Genomic DNA, 17,291 nt, shown 5'->3' on the forward strand with positions numbered 1-17,291 from the left:
TGGACAGCACCCCCACTACGTCACACGTGTGCACGTGCACCAGCTAAACTTTCAACAGGAAAAGCCTTGTTGTTCGGGATGTGAAAGGTTAACTGGTTAGCCAGTGGGGGTTGGAGCAGCTCCCCGCCCATTGCGGGCAGGGGGCTGCTCCAGCCTCGCAGGGCCTAAAGTGGGCAGGGGCACTCCACCCCGGCCAGAGCAGCCCCTGTCCACAGCCGGTCTAGGCACATCACAGACAGGGGCTGCTCCAACCCAGTAGCCATCCCATCTATCCCCCCCTTTAATCAATTAACCGGTTAAACATCATGTTTAATCGGTTACCCAATTAAATGGGATTTTACATTCTTTCTCGTTATAATTGCCCTAGGATGGCTATTGTTCCTTGCATATTCCTCCTGCGCCTTCTTACAACCTGGATGTTTCCTGTTGCTGCCAGTTATTTATTTTCACACGCGGGGAACGTTTCTATGCTCTCGCCCCCCCCCCTCCCATGTACTAATAGCTTTATTAATAGGTTTCCAGCTCCTCAGGAGGTTTCTAAGTGGAATGCGCCTCTGATTTCATGTTTCAGGAGCAGGCGCAGGCTGCCGAACCAAAAAAAGAGAGCAGAAAAGCTTAGTTGACCTAAGAGCATTAGAGGTGCATTTGCTTGACATTAACCATTGAGCGATGTCGGGGTCATGTGGCTGCATAGGGCAACCTGACTGGTTACAAGCGGACTGAGTTATTCAGGTCAGAAATAGTGTGTGTGGTTTTCCTACCGCGCCGTGTTGTGTTTGCTTGGATACCAGCAACTTAAAGGTAAGGTATGGATAGACATTGCAGATACTCTTTTGTTCCGTGCGTGCATGCGTGTGTGTAATAAATTGCAAGCGGTTGCTTGGAAACATAGACGGACGTGGCTAGAAAGTCCCTAATCTCAAATGTTTTGTTACAGAGCTTTAGCAGCAAACTATGCTGAAGGGTTTTCCTCTGAGATCTCTGGCTCAGGTCAGCTTAAATTGTAGCAGATGGTACTTGTATGTGGGGGGAAAAATCCCACCTTTTCTGTGATGTTTTGGGCAGCTGTTCTGTCTTGGCTGTGTGTTAGTTTGTTGTATTTGCCCTACTGATGGGGGAAGACAAGCGCAGAGTTCTCCTGGTGTCGTGGGTAAAATGGCTTTTAACCATTTCCCTTCTGTCTCGGGCAGTAGGCGGCTGCGCTGGGCAGGGATTAGTTTTCTAGCTCATGAGCCATGCAGGGACGCGGCACTGCACCAGCTGTTGACTGCGCTTTTGGAAAGCTTTCGCGTCCAGCTTCGCGAGCCATAAAAAGGGGGTGAGTGTGAGCTGCTTTCCTGCCATACCTTGCATCGCGAGCACTGCTGATACTTCGCAGTGACAGCTCTCTTTAAATCGCACGGTGGTGGTTTTTAATCTCCTGCCGATCCTGTAAATCCAGGCAGATTTACTCTCGCCCTTCTTCCTCCCTGCTTTTTGTGAGCAGACTGTCACAAACCAGCTTCCCGGCAAACTTGCCCTACTAAATCAGCTGCCAGCTGAAAGGCATCCTCCTCCTCCGTGGTTTGTTCTCTTTCTCCCCCTACCCTGCCTCGCTGTCTAATTGCAAACTGCCCCCTGAACCACAAGCTAATCCTTCCTAGCTGATCTTAAAGCAGAAGTACCTGGCACTCAGCAGGCATGTTGTACAATTTTGATCTTCTGTGTTTCTTAGTATCCTCTAGAAACACATAGAAGCAGCTCTGTACAGCCCAATGCGCTCGCTCTAACTAGCATCGATCAGCCAGAGTTGGGGGGGGGGTGAGTGAGGCCAAGTGATCGGTCTGTTGCTTGTTATCACAAGTATCTGAGAACCTCACAGGCTTTACTATATTGGTCTTCATGGTGCCCATGTGTGAAGTGTGGCAGTGCTGTTAGTCCCCATTGTACAGAGGAGGAAACTCAGGCCCACAGGGGGCTCAGTAACTTTCCCAAGGTCACACACACAGTCAGTGGCAGAGTAGAGAATTAAACCCCGGTCTCCCCAGTCCCAGGCTAGCACCCTAACCACTGGACCAACCTTCCTTTGTAGAGTCAAAGCCGGCCCTAGTTTGGTTTGACTTTGGAGTGGAATACAGTATTGATGGTGGAAATGCGCAGGATATATCCAGCTGAAGCCTGAAGCACTCTTTGCCAGGAGATGGTGTGTCAGGGTGGGAGGGGCGTGTGGCATTGTTCATTTGTGTTGCTGCGGGAGCCCTTATCGCAGGCCAGGACCTCATTGTGCTCCATGTGGTGCAGACGCAGAACAATGTAAAAGGGAGGGGAGACCTTAATGAAAGCAAGTAGCATTTATTAATGACGGCCCTTCTCGGGCCCAAGTAGGAGCGAGTCCATCGGGGAATCAGCAGCGTCCTCTTCTTTGTCTTAATTTGGGCGTAGAAAAGGGCATCCCACTTAGATGCCTAGAGTGTCTCTTGTTCCCAGATCTGTCTGCTCCCCCTCCCCTCCTTACTAGGACTGCCCCTCCCCCTGGCAGAGGAGTCTCCCGCAGGGCATAACCTGCCGACAATCTGCCCCTCCAGACGGAGCACCAGCCGTGAGGTGCTGTCCGCTCCCGGAGCTTGGAGACAGCGACGCTGAGGTGAGAGCCAAGCGCCCTGCCGCAGCGGCGCAGCTGCCTTGTAAGCCCCGCGCAGGGGCTCAGAGCTGCGGTGGAGAGAGATGCCTCTCTCCAAGCCCCGGACCTGCTGTGTCCTCTGCCTGCCAGCCCCATTCCGGAGCTGCGGCGACTGGGAGAGAAATGGCAGTGCTCTCCCTGTCCGGCCAGGTCCAGCTGAAGCTGCTGAGGCCATGGAGAGGTGCTTCTCGCCTGGCCCTGAGCTGCTGTGATGAGGGAGGGCTAGGAGTAATCCACACCCCCCTCCAAATCCCTCATCCCCAGCTCCACCCCAGAGTCTGCCTCCCCTTCTCCAGCCATGAACCCCCTTCTGCACCCCAAGCCCTGCATCTCTGGCGCCACCCTGGAGCCCACACCCCCAGCAGGCCCTTCATCCCCCCCAGCCCTGAGCTCCCTCCCACACTCTTAGCCCCTTGCCCCACACCCCGACCCCGTGCGGCATGAGATCGGTGATGTGCGCCGAGACGGAGATGTCACGTCACCCGTCACGTAGTGGTGCACGTAACCATGCCCGTGGACATGAAAAATAGCCATGCCGATGTTCCCGCTCAGGCACGGAGACCCAGCCCCTCCCCAGGTTTCAGAGGACGGGGCGGGAATATCTACTGTACTGTGTCTGAGCCCTGTCACACCAGCCCCGGTCAGTTAACCCGGGCTCTGAGACGTGCTGCCGTGAGGTGGGATTTTTTAGGGGGTGGGTAAGAGGGACATAGATGTATCCGGTCTGCCTTCACCTCCCCCCACCCCCATAAAACTGAGCTGCTTCTTTCCTCCCGGGGGTGTTGTGACGGTAAAATGGCTCAGCGAGTGAGGCCTCAGAGACGAAGGCGCGAGGGGCGTGTTTAGAAGGAAGCTTCAGGCTTTACATGCTCTTCAGTAGGCTGGTACAATTTAGGGATGAATAAGTCTCCTCTTACCGTCTCGGAGGGGTCACCGTGTTAATCTGTAACTAAAAAAAACCTTGGAAAACGACAGTGGTCCTGAGGCACCGTAGAGTCACTGCCTCTCCCCTCTTCTTCTGCTTTATAATTCAACCTCTGTGCCTCTTGCGCCGTATTTGTCATCTGAAGAAGTGGGTGGTGCCCACGAAAGCTCATGGTACCATCTGTCATGGCTCCTTCCCCACTCTGGCATGATAAATGCAGAAGTGGGGGCCAGCAAGTGTACCCCAAAGCCTTATCTACCAGGCTTTGGTATAAAACTTCCCCCCAAGATCTTAAAAACCTAGATCTTGGGAATAAAACTTCCGCTGCCACCACCCAAATGTTGATAAAGAAATCAGGGGAAAGATCATTTGGGAAATCTTACCCCTAAAATAAAAATCAAGGCACACAATTAACCACTGCCAGGTTAATAAAAAGAAAAGAAAGAACCTTTATTATTACAACAATATTCCTGTTGCAAATATAATGACTAGATAGGGAGGTAACAAAATATACTCATGGAGAAACTCCATGGGCCTAGAACTTAGTTACAAAGAAAAGCCAAAACATCTTTTAAACAGTGCCAGATCTCAGATCCCATACCCAATCCTTAAAACAATAAAACCTAACGAAACTACCTAAACTTTACCCTACTTACAGAAAATGAAGAATGGTGTCTTGGAGAGAGAGAGAGACATGCTTGTCCCTCTCTGTAGCTGCAGAGAACTCCCACAGAGAGACAAAAGGGAGAAAAGAAAAAAACCCAAATTCCTTTGTCCCAGTTTGAAACTCCCTCCTACATTCCTACTGGTCACTCCACCTGGCTAGGTGTAGTTAACCCCTTAATCCCCAGGCTGCTGGCTAACCCTCATAATCATGACACCATCTATTTAATTTTCGGATAGTCTCTAAAGTGCTATAGGACCGCTCCTCTTAGAGGGGGCTCATTGGTCTTTTGTGATCCCTCTGGAGCGTGTGGATCTAGAAAATCTGATCTCTTCTTTGCACTTAAAATAATCCACCCTGTGAGATCTTCCACCTCCGGGAGATGTGAACCCTCAACCAGTGTTTTCCCTGAGCTGTAACCCCACATCTTTCCTTGATAGATTGGCCTTCTGCCTTGGGGCACGCAGACTTCCTCCACGTCAGATCTGGCAGTGCAGGCACAGACCAAAGGGCACAGAGCTTTCACCGTGACCGTGGCTTTAGCCTCGGGCAGGGGATACACCCATAATGGCCAGTGGCATTGCACTGTGTATCTACGGGGAGGTGACAGCAGAGCCTAGAGTCCATGGTGAGAGAGCAGGGTAAGTTCTTCTGTCATCCTTTGCTGTGACCTCGGCACCCCTGTCTGGCCTAGGCGGGAAGGGGGTACTGCTAGCGCATGCTGGTTAACATGTGCTAACTCGTGTGTCAGGTGCACGTAGCGCAGGTTAGATAACGTATGTGAACATCACACCTTTTGGTGTCCTCCTCTAGACAAGGCCAGACACAGCTGAGCCGAGGAGGCAGCGCATGGGGCCCAGGAGAGTTACATTCCATTCCTAGCCCAACACACGGTGCCCGGGGGCAGCTCTTGCCCCGCCTTGGTGCATTTGTCAGCCAGCCCTTAGCCGCTTGGGAAAGTGCTTTTGGGTCCGTGAAAAGCGGAAAGCAGCTGTGAATCTGAAGGCCTTTTTACAAGGGCCCGTGTGATGCTGTCGTGCCATACCCAAGCCCAGGTTTCAACCCTGCTCCAGTATTGAGTCTATCCAGGGACTGTTGCGGGGTGGGGCTCCGGAGGACAGAGCGATGCTGGAGCCCTGAAGTGTTCCAAGGTGGCAGGGAAGTTTAATGGGGAAACAGCAGCACAAACTAGATGTTTAGCTCTCGTGGCTGCCCCTTTAACTCACACAAGTGAGAAATCATATCAGGGCGAGAGTTGGTTTCCTAACAGCTGCCTTCCTGCGCTGCTGCTCCTGCTGGGGGAAGCTACACAGCAACGCAGGTTATTACCTTATCAGGGTCTTTTCTGGTGAGCAAAGCTGCTAAAGAAATCCAGCATCTGAGCTTACAACCCCCACCCCCTCCTGCAGGCTCCAGTGCAGCCTCTGCCCTCCCACCCCATGGATGCAGACTGGGTCTCGGGTGTAGCTAGTGGTCCCTGCATGCTTCCAGAGCGCTTGGGACGGATCCACTCTGCTTTTCTCCCTGCAGAGCCGACAGCTGGGTTTCTCTGCAGCTGTCTCAGGTTTTTTAATAGAAACAGTTTGCATAAGAGTGCAGACGCCGGTGTGTCTCCCAAGGAAGCCTTCGCGTTCAGACAGAGCCAGCTAGAAATCCCTTGCTGTGAGCTTCTCACAGCTAAGCTAGGCAGTTTCACTTCAACGGGCAACACACTGACCATCCTTCTAGTCTTAGACAAGCCCCCTCTCCCATGAACTGCTCTACCTCTCCCCGGACACTCCCTTTCAATGCCTTCACAATCAGTATTCCTTCCAATTTTTTCCACCCGTGTGCAGAATAAGTTTGTTATGTGCACCAAGGCATGCACAGATGTGCACCACCAGTAGTAACACAGGCTGCCAGTTCCGGGTGCTCTGCTAATACACTGGGCGGCATCTGAATCTCTGCTCAAGTCCTCAGCTTACAGGGAATACGGCTCACAATCCTTGCGTTGCAAGGAGTTGCTGCAGTCATCCTCGGACCAGATCCCAGCTTGCTCGGAGAGCTGGGGCGTGCCCTGTTTCCTGCTAGATTCCTAAGTGGAGTAGGTCCCAGCGTGTGTGGTTCCATTTGCACCTGCTAAGGCAATTGCAGTGGGCAGTCACAGGAAAGCCCCAGGAGATGCCCAGCTGTCTGGGACTGTGAACTGTGGGGAGAATGCCCCTCTGCTTCTTCTCCAAAGCACGGTCAGGCTGCCGGCACAGTTCAAAGCACGCAACTTTGGCTTTGCAGAGCCACGTGTAGGGTGCTGGACATTCTCTTCGTATATCAGCACTGGAAGTGGGGGGACCATTTCTGGTGTAGGGCGTTAGATTCTGCACCCCTTCCTCCCTGTCCTGCCCTCAGGCACGTTTTGCTGGGCTCAGGGAGGGGAAGGAGCCTTCGTTTGAAGGGGCCTGTCTTCATTGACAAGCTTCCACTGTGGATGGTCAGTCGGGGCCTGTCCGTCTTCTGGGTATCCCGAGCAACCGTGCGAGAGCACAGCTGCTCACGACTAGGGTGGGCATTTGGAGGTTGGCACCACATTGCAAGACAGCCAGGGAGCTGGCCAGCCGCATTAGAAATGGGTCTTCCCCAAAGACGCGCCATGCTCAGGTTTCCCTGCGGAGCCTGGTCAGGCGGGCTTTGCAGAAGAAGTACAAGGCGACTGGTGCAGATGGGGTGTTCCTCTAACACCTTGCACCCGACACCGTCACATCAGTCGCTCAGCCTCAAAGCGCCACCTAACCCTCCCGGGCAGGTGGCCTATTCGCTGCTAAATGGAGGCAGAGAATAGACAAGTGATTTCCCCAAGGTTACCTGCTTAGCTCCAGGCAGAACTGGGAACGGCGCCCAGGCATCCTGGCAACCCGCCCTCTGCTCGGCTGGGTGCCTGCTTGGTTTCTGTGGCAAGCGTTGGCTGTCAGGCGATCTGATCTCATTACGTCCACCTTAGCTGGCCCTCAGGTGAGAATTCCTGAGGTGTTACCCTCGGGGTCAGGGCGGGAAAAAGCTGTGGCAGTCCCCCACTAATTTTGGCACAGCGTGGCCCGGTGCGACTCTGTTTGCTTGGTCCCATCCCCACAGTGATTTCACCCTGTTTGTTTCTCCCTTTCAGCCTCTCTCTGCCGGTGACTGGTTGTGGATTTATGGAGGCGCCGGGGAGCAGCTTTGAGTATTGCCACGCGCAACATTGTGCCCCCTGAAGACGGGTCTCTGCCGGCTCGGCTGCCCCTGGGTCTGCACCCTCGGGTTTAACCATTCAAATCTCCCGTGCATGGCTCTCGCAGCCAAGGGATTTCTGCTGGCTGCTGCCAAAGCCTGATCCACTTCGGGCCTCCGTCACTGCTCCCAAGTACTCCACCTATCCAGATGGGGTAACGTGACGGAGCGAAACGGGCACACGAGGAGGTTCCCCGATGCAGAGGCCTTTCTAGAGAGGAGAGCCAGGAAACAGGCTGGCACAGGAAGGAAAGAGGGTGGCGGCTCCGGATTGCACACCCAAAGGAGACTGACACTACAAAGGGAGATTATTATTTTTTATTATTATTATTTGGCTGCAAGCACATGGTTTTTTGTGTGTGTTGGGGATCTAACACACTCCCAAGAGCTGGCAATATTTGCACAACACTTGTGTTTTTTAAATTACCTTTTCTCCTCCAAAACTCCAGAGTGGTTTTTGGGGTTTTGGGGGGTTTTTTTACTTCTCGTCCTTCTTTCGTCGTATTTACATCTCTCTCCCTTCACCATGGCCCGTATGAACCGGCCAGCACCTGTGGAGGTCTGCTACAAAAACATGCGGTTCTTGATTACCCACAACCCCACCAATGCCACGCTCAGCACCTTCATAGAGGTAAGTCGGAACTGCAGGAAAGGTGGAGGGGTGGCTCAGGGAGCTAGTTGTTAGAACATAACATAAGAATGGCCATTCTGGGTCAGACCAAAGGTCCATCTAGCCCAGTAGCCTGTCTGCTGACAGTGGCCAGTGCCAGGTGCCCCAGAGGGGGTGGACCGAAGACAATGATCCTTCTCTAGCCTTTGACAAACAGAGGCCAGGGGCACCTTTCCTTACCCCCCGACTAAGAGCCTTTTATGGACCTAGCCTCCATGAATGTATCTAGCTTCTCTTTAAACTCTATTATAGTCCTAGCCTTTACAGCCTCCTCTGGCAAGGAGTTCCACAGGTTGACTGTGCGCTGTGTGAAGAAGAACTTTATTTTATTAGTTTTAAACCTGGTACCCATTAATTTCATTTGGTGTCCTCTAGTTCTTATATTATGGGAACAAGTACATAACTTTTCTTTATTACCCTCTCCACACCACTCGTGATTTTATATACCTCTGTCATATCCCCTTCAGTCTCCTCTTTTCTAAACTGAAAAGTCCCAGTCTCTTTAGCCTCTCCTCCTTTGGGAACCTTTCCAAACCCCTCATCATTTTAATTGCTCTTTTCTGAACCTTTTCTAATGCCGAAATATCTTTTTTGAGGTGAGGAGACCACATCTGTACGCAGTATTCAAGATATGGGCGTACTGTAGTTTTATATAGGGACAGTAAGATATTCTTCGTTTTATTTTCTATCCCTTTTTTAATAATTCCTAGCATCCTATTTGCTTTTTTGACTGCCGGTGCACACTGCGTAGACGTTTTCAGAGAACTATCTACGATAACTCCAAGATCTCTTTCCTGATTAGTTGTAGCTAAATTAGCCCCCATCATATTGTATGTATAGTTGGGGTTATTTTTTCCAATATGCATTACTTTACACTTATCCACATTAAATTTCATTTGCCCTTTTTTTTTTTTTTTTTTTTTTTCTTTTCCTTTCCCCAATCACTCAGTTTGGTGAGATCTTTTTGAAGTTCTTCACTGTCTGCTGTGGTCTTGACTATCCTGAACAGTTCAGTATCGTCCGCAAACTTTGCCACCTCACTGCTCACCCCTTTCTCTAGATTGTTTATGAATAAGTTGAATAGGATTGGTCCTAGGACTGACCCTTGGAGAACACCACTACTTACTTACCCCTCTCCATTCTGAAAATTTACCATTTATTCCTACCTTTTGTTTCCTGTCTTTTAACCAGTTCTCAGTCCATGAAAGGATCTTCCCTCTTAGCCCATGACAACCTAATTTACACAAGAGCCTTTGGTGACAGCCTTGTTAAAGGCTTTCTGGAAATCTAAGTACACTAAATCTACTGGATTCCCCCTAGTCCACATGTTCGTTGATCCCTTCAAAGAACTCTAATAGATTAGTAAGACATGATTTCCCTTTACAGAAACCATGTTGACTTTTGCCCAACAAATTATGTTCTTCTGTGTGTCTGACAATTTTATTCTTTACTATTGTTTCAACTAATTTGCCTGGTACTGACGGGCAATTATCCTGTAGTTGGATAGAGAGGTTTGATCTCACAGAGACACTGGTTCAGTCTAGCCTCATGGTGCCCAACACTTTAGCCACTAGCCACTTGTGGCTATTTCGCTGGCTGCATGTGGCTCGTTCGCTTTCGCAGTAGCCACTAGTGACTACTGCTTCATAACTGATTGGACACCATGGGTCTAGCCTATCACTTGACTGGGACTCAGGAGACCTGGGTTCAGTTCCTGGCCCTGCAACAAACTTTGCAAGTGCCCCAGGTCAAGTCATTTAATATCTCTGAGCCTCAGTTGCCTGTCTGGAAAATAAGGCCAGTAATACTCTCTCCCTTCTCCGTGCACCCTGCCTTGTCTGTGAGGATTGGATTGTAGAGTCTTTGAAGCAGGGACTCATAGAATCATAAAATACTAGGACTGGAAGGGACCTCGAGAGGTCATCGAGTCCAGTCCCCTGCCCTCATGGCAGGACCAAATACTGTCTAGACCATCCCTGATAGACATTTATCTAACCCGCTCTTAAATATCTCCAGAGATGGGGATTCCACAACCTCCCTGGGCAATTTATTCCAGTGTTTAACCACCCTGACAGTTAGGAACTTTTTCCTAATGTTCAACCTACACCTTCCTTGCTGCAGTTTAAGCCCATTGCTTCTTGTTCTATTCTCAGAGGCCAAGATGAACAAGTTTTCTCCCTCCTCCTTATGACACCCTTTTAGATACCTGAAAACTGCTATCATGTCCCCCCTCAATCTTCTCTTTTTTAAACTAAACAAGCCCAATTCCTTCAGCCTTCCTTCTCTAGACCTTTAATCTTTCTTGTTGCTCTTCTCTGGACCCTCTCCAATTTCTCACAAGCGCGGTGCCCAAAACTGGGCACACTACTCCAATTGATGCCTAACCAGCGCAGCGTAGAGCGGAAGAATGGCTTCTCGTGACTCGCTGGACTACAACTCAGATCTCTGACTGGGATTTAAAATAAAAGGGAATTGGGCATTCAGCCCGCTAGGCAGCCGTGCCAGCCCCACTCGACGTGTGCACGCAGCTCCCAGCACAAATGGTCCTCGGACATTTATGGCCTAGAGTTGGTGCTGTAATGTAGACTCTCCTGCTCCTCCTTTGCAGGTGTTGAGTTCAGAGCCTTTCACTACCAGTTAGTTTGGGGCTCGTTGGCAATGATGGGCCAGATCTGAGTGCAGGGCCTTACACCGGTTTTGCTCCGGATCCATGCAGAGAGGGCGAGCGTCTTGTAATGTCTGGAAATGGAGGCAGCTTTGGCTGTTGCGAGGGCTCGCCGCTAGGCTGCTGTTCATACCACGCAGCGCCATCTTCATGGCCGTTGGGAGAGCCTGTGCCCCTCCCAGGCCCTTTATCTGAACAAAGGCATTGAGCCACAGGCTGGTGACAGGTCACTGCTTCGATCTCGGGCATAACGCAGGCCATGGGACACCCCTGCCATAATTGCTGCCAAAACTAGACAGACCCTTGAGAGAGACATTCAACCCGGATCTAAAAATTGCCACTGATGGAGAATCCATCATCATGTCGGGATGTAAGCGGTTAACCAGCTACCCAGGGGCAGCCCCCCGTCCGTGACCAGTCACTGGCAGAGGGCTGCTCCAACCCCGCAGGGGTCAACAGCTGGCCACCCCATGCACAGGGGGTCTGGGAGTGGCAGTCCCGCACACGGGGGACCAGGAGCAGCAGCCTTGCATGCAGGGAGTTCAAGAGCAGGATCTGGCAGCCCTGTGCTGAGGGCTGTTCCATCCATGCTGGAGCTGTCCCCCTTAATTGGATCCCGCTTAATTGGTTAACTGATGAAAACTAGAGGTTAGCTGGTTAACTGATTCACCAGGGTTTTACCTAGCAGCATCCTTGTGATTCGAATCTTTTTCCCATGGTTAATTTCCCTTGTGTGTAATTTTTTTGTAGTGTGCTGTATTTCTAGTCTCCCTGTATCCAGCTACTGGATCTCATTATTCCTTTGTCTGCTAGGTTGAAGGACTCTCACACCTGAGCCTTTTCTCCATTAAGCTAAATAGAGTAAGCGCCTTGAGTCTGGCTTTTCTTTGAACCCTCTTCCGTTTCACAGCAACCTTCTTTGACTTGTGGACACCAGAACTGGACACAGCATTCCAGCAGCTGCCCCATCAGTACCAAATGCAGGCAATAAATCTTCCCATTCCTGCTCTTGGTTTATACGCCCATGTCTACACTACCCTCCTAATTCGAACTAGGAGGGTAATGTAGGCATACCGCACTTGCAAATGAAGCCCGGGATTTGAATTTCCCGGGCTTCATTTGCATAAGCCAGGCACCACCATTTTTAAATCCCGGCTGGTTCGAACCCCATGCCGCGCGGCTACACGCGGCACGAACTAGGTAGTTCGGACTAGGCTTCCTAATTCAAACTACTGTTACTCCTCATTCCACGGGTAACGGTAACACCCTCATTCCACGAGGAGTAATGGTAGTTCGAACTAGGAAGCCTAGTCCGAACTACCTAGTTCGTGCTGCGTGTAGCCGCGCGGCACGGGGTTCGAACCAGCCGGGATTTAAAAATGGCGGCGCCCGGCTTATGCAAATGAAGCCCGGGAAATTCAAATCCCGGGCTTCATTTGCAAGTGCGGTATGCCTACATTACCCCGCTAGTTTGAGCTAGCAGGGTAGTGTAGACATACCTCCAGGGATCACAGTAGAGAACGTCTCTCCCAGTCTGGTGTACCTAGGTTCCTGCTTTCAAGCTGCTGTCTGTATACTCCATGACTGCACTTGGCTGACTACCTTGTTCTTTGAATATTTTCCTGGCTGCTTCTGCAGGAGACCCAGGGGGAGGAGCTGGGAGATAGTCAGTTACCCCAGGTCAAAACCTCACAGTTGTGGGAGGGTATCCGTGATGTTTACCATCTCCAGATCGCTGTGAAGCCACTCAGTTCGTGCTTAGCCGCCTGGCCTAAGACACTCCTCAGCTGGGGTGTTCTGCCTTACTTCATTGCTCTTGTATCTCACCTTTTACTGGAGGCAGAACTGAGACGTTCTTAAGCTCATGTTTGAGTCAAGAGCGTAAAACTGCTATTTAATAGCACCTGACTGCCACAGCGTTCAGCCTAAACTCCCCTCTCTGTCGAGACGCGCACGCCCTCCCTTCCCAGCCACTCCCTTCAGTTGAGGTATTTTGTAGATTACATTCCTGCAACCACAGCGCAGCAGTTCTTATGCCTCGTTAAATTTAGCAGACGCACGCTGATGGAGGTGCTTGTCTGGTGATGCTTCGCAGATAAGACTTCCTGAGCTCACTGTCTAGGCTCTGTATCACACAGGCGGAGCACGTCATTGCAGCGTGCAAGGCGGTAAAATTAGAAGCGGTGTGTCTGGTGTCATCTGCTGCTTCCCACTTGCACAAGGCAGGCGGGGGTGCTGCTTCCACAAGAGCTGCCTTCCTCCACCAAGGGACGAGTTTTCGGTCGGCGCTCAGCAAAACGCCAAAGGCGTCGGTCTGAAAGCTGCGTCCTCCGGAGACCGAAGCCTCGTCGAGGGCTGAGTTTGCTTCACCTGCGGGCAGCGTTTGTGCGACTCTGACTTCTCCATTCAGAGGTCTGTATTTCTCCTTCTGGAAGCGCGTGCACCGGTGCAGCGCACCGTATCGCCTTGCGTCCATCCCGAAGCACGCTGTGGTGTGTGCAGCATGCTGGGCATCTCCCTGGAGAGAAGGAGGATTGCTCTGATTCACACGTTCCCAATCACCTTCCCTCGTCCAAACTGCAGAGGTGCCTTGGGCGAAGAGGCCGGCCAACATCAGCAGTAATGCCGATTGAATCCTGTGCTCACATGCACCTGTTCTACTGTTGATTTCACACATGGTGCCCTCCATTAAATTTGTACAGCATCTTCCATTCCCGAAGGTATTTAAAATGCAAACGGACTTCGTCCGCCATCTGAAGCAAGCCCATGTGTGGAGTATTCATATGCAGCAGATCACACACGGCGTGCGATCTAGCCTCCTGTTCCTCCTTCTGCCCTGTCCATGGAGCGTTTTATGGGCGGGTTTGGTGTGAGGTTAGTATCAACTGTGCATGAGCTCCCTGTGTCAAGTCCCTGCTCACTGGGAAGCAGCACAAAGAGAACTTACTTGAACAGAACTCTTCACGTGCTTTGCCGGCCTGAGGCAGGCGGTATCGAACAACTGGTTTGTGACAGGTTGGAAGTGAGGTTAATCGCAAGCCATGTTGATGGTGTAAAATAAAAACTTGTTAGGTGCCACCCTCTCAGGCGTCCTGGTGGTATCCTTGTAAAGGACGCTCAGGGTTCAGCTGATCACCATATTTGGGGTCAGGAAGGAATTTTCCTCCAGGGTAGATTGGCAGAGACCCTGGAGGTTTTTCACCTTCCTCTGTAGCATGGGGCACAGATCACAGCTGGAGGATTCTCTGCATCTTGGGGTCTTTAAACCATCATTTGAGGACTTAAATATCTGAGATATAGGTGAGAGGGTTATTCCAGGAGTGGGTGGGTGAGATTCTGTGGCCTGCACTGTGCAGGGGTCAGACTAGATGATCATAATGGTCCCTTCTGAGCTTAAAGTCTATGAGTCGGAGCTGACTTACTCAGCTGTAATGACTTGCCGTTCAGTATACCAGGCACTAGGAAGAACAGTCTGCCAGTGCTCAGCCCAGGAGATGGCGCATGCTCCCATCTGAGCCAAAGAAGAAACTGCTTGTCCCAGATGTGAAAAATAGTCGTGTTAGAGCCTGGTAAGCAAGCGCCTGACAACTCTAGAGAGTTCCTGTTCACAGGCGCAAAGGACCCACCAAAACTAGTATGAGCTTCACAGATTTTGAAGGAGGGAAGATACATTCGCCATGTGTGGGAGGGAAAAGGAAAGGGAACATTTAGACATGGTGTGAGGGGAGAAAGCACCTTTAACCTTGGGTTCTCCACTTGCTCATAACTTTGTTACACATTTTGGTAGGAGAATACATTTGCCACATTCAAGCAAGAAGCAATTCAGATGACTTTGCATAAAGTGTAAGCTGGTCAGTCCAAGCTCCAGGCTATCCCATTAGCCATACTGGGAGTGGACCAAGTCTCTGATTGCCTCTGGCATCCAGCTAAATTGAAGGATGTGGCAACAAAACGCCCTGTGTAACTTACAAAATCCTTAGTGCATTGGTGAGTGAAACTGAAACCAGTAGTGGGTCCAGACCTGAAAGAGAATCATCTCTCACACCAGAGGTGGGGATTTTTGCACCGCTTTGTAAAAACAAATCTCAAATCCTTCCTTTTACAGACTTGCACCTGCATGGTGGAGCACTGGTGGTTAGATGCAGTTTATTTTAGAAATAGATCAGCCATCTAAAATGCAGTTGGGATCAACTGGGCAGCGTACAGGTTAGCCTCCACATCATGTCCCATGCCGTCTGGCTCCCAGCTTTTATGATCTGTAGACTCTTAAGGCCAGAAAAGACCACTGTGAATATCTACACTGGTCTGTATAGCACAGGCCCGAGTCAGTTCCCTGTAAGCTGAGTGCCGGTGTGGTCACCCAGGACAGATTCAAATGCTGCCTAGCTGATTAGCAGAGTGCCCACAGCCAGCACTGTGTGTTTTTACTGGTGGTGCACATGACATCAACGCATGATTTGGTGCATATAACACAATTTATTCCATGCATGGATGGAACAATTAGAAGGAACATTGTCCCCAGAACATCTCCAAAATAATTCCTAGAGCAGATCTTTTTAAAAAAACATCCAGCCTTGATGTAAACATGGTCTGTGGTGGAGAATTCACCATGACTCTTGTTTCAGTGGTTAATCTCACTGTTTGCGGGTGGGGGGCTAACTTGTTTCCAGTCTGAATGTGTTTGGCTTCAGCTTCTAGCCATTCGATCATGTTATCCCTTTGTCTGCTAGATGGAAGATCCCATTTTCAAATATTTGTTCCCCATGTAGTTACTTACAGCGAGTGATCAAGTCACTCTCCTTCCTTGTTACTATGTTAGGAAGAGATTCTGGTGTCTACAGATGAGACTGCTTCTCCCAGCAACCGTGGGGCTGCTCCCCGGGTATTAGTTAACCGGTATCCAGTAAGTTTCACCCATTAAAGGTGATGCTTACCAGGTAACTGGCTCACCAGTTACCCATTCACATCCTTAGTATCAATAACCACTTTTATTTGCAGAACGCTCCTGTTCTGCATGTGTCACTCAAAAGGACGCAATCTACTAAATCCGGTCCTTTTCAAAAAGAGTTTAAAGTAGCTTCAGATTGTACTCCCACACAGAAACCCCCCTTCTCTCCCCCCCAACCAGATTCCATGGCTTTACACTTCCTTTTTTCTGTTTCATTAAAAAGCGTTTTTCTCCTCTCTTGCTGTGTGAAAGGCAAGCACCCTAACAGTACAGGAAACAGACCAACTGACCGGCAAAATAAGGACAGCGGTGAAAGTGACGACACAAAAGGCTGTTCGATGCGCCGAGGATAAAGAAATAATTATTTTCTCTTTTTATTTGTAGTAATCTTCAGAGTTACTTGCAACAATAGTAGGTTAAAAAATAACTTCAAGCTGGCTGTTCAAGAAGTGTATTAACGGGGTAAGCGTCAGGCTCCCCAGCTGGCTCTGTGGGGTTGCATGTGTCATTCAGGAGTGTGAGCACAGATTGGCTCACTGCTTACTGCCCTGAAATCTGATGCCACTGTCATGACTCCTGGGCTGCAGCCAGCTTTGTTTGTCAGGTTTATTTTTTTTTAATGAGCTGTTCAGGATGTGGAATAAAATGTGACAGGAGATGTCACCTGCGCTTGTTAGAAAACCTAGCCATGATGTGAGGAACCTGCGATGCATTAGCGGCTGAACTCATAAACAGTAACCATACATTTGGCCCTCGTTTGGGGAAGAAAATTACTCCATCCTCTGAGCTCCTAACATTGGGTAATTGCATGTTCACAGGGCGGTCACACGCTTTTACAGCAGAAGGGACAGAGCTTTGGTCCAGTGGTTAGAACTTGCGGCAGGTGGGGTCAGTTCCCTGCTCTGCCACAAACATCCTCTGTAACCATGGGATGATCACTTAGTCTCTGTCTTCTTCTGTTATGAAATGGTGAGAATAGCACTGCCCTGCCTCCCAAGGATGCTGTAAGGATGCAGACTCATAGACTTCAAGGTCAGAAGGGACCATTATGATCATCTAGTCTGCTCCCCTGCACAGTGCAGGCCACAGAATCTCACCCACCCACTCCTGGAATAATCCTCTCACCTATATCTCAGATATTGAAGCCTTCAAATAGTTTAAAGACCCCAAGATGCAGAGAATCCTCCAGCTGTGATCTGTGCCCCATGCTACAGAGGAAGGTGAAAAACCTCCAGGGCCTCTGCTAATTAACCCTGGAGGAAAATTCCTTCCTGACCCCAAATATGGTGATCAGCCTATACCTTTTGCTGACAAAACTATACCTGCATCTACACTACCGCTGAGTTCTGTCAACATAACATCGACAGAACTCAGCAGTTTTGTCGACGACTGTAAACCTCATTCTATGAGGAATAACGCCTCTTGTCGGCAGAGTGCGTTGTTGCATCTACACTCTCCTTTGCGTCTACACTGTCATGTCGACAAAGTGGCTTGCTTTGTCGACAGAACAGGATGTAGCC

The 17,291-nt window shown here is 50.2% G+C and overlaps 1 protein-coding gene across 9 annotated transcripts in view; it reads left to right on the forward strand.

Moving 5' to 3' along the window:
- PTP4A3 (protein tyrosine phosphatase 4A3) overlaps nucleotides 1-17,291 on the forward strand; it is a 170,086-nt gene that overhangs the window by 113,755 nt on the left and 39,040 nt on the right. For 7 of the 9 annotated variants that reach the window (XM_075920041.2, XM_075920037.2, XM_075920039.2 and 4 more), the window contains one exon: nucleotides 7,385-8,119. In XM_075920041.2, coding sequence (XP_075776156.1) covers nucleotides 8,015-8,119 — 105 coding nt within the window. In that variant the 5' untranslated portion in view covers nucleotides 7,385-8,014. Of the gene's footprint in view, nucleotides 1-516; nucleotides 802-4,688; nucleotides 4,890-7,384; nucleotides 8,120-17,291 lie in introns of those variants that run through there. The other 2 variants (XM_075920040.2, XM_014574852.4) reach the window with 2 other exon arrangements.

This window comes from Pelodiscus sinensis, chromosome 2 (genome assembly GCF_052426305.1).
Source record: "Pelodiscus sinensis isolate ZL-2025 chromosome 2, ASM5242630v1, whole genome shotgun sequence".
NCBI lineage: Eukaryota > Metazoa > Chordata > Testudines > Trionychidae > Pelodiscus > Pelodiscus sinensis.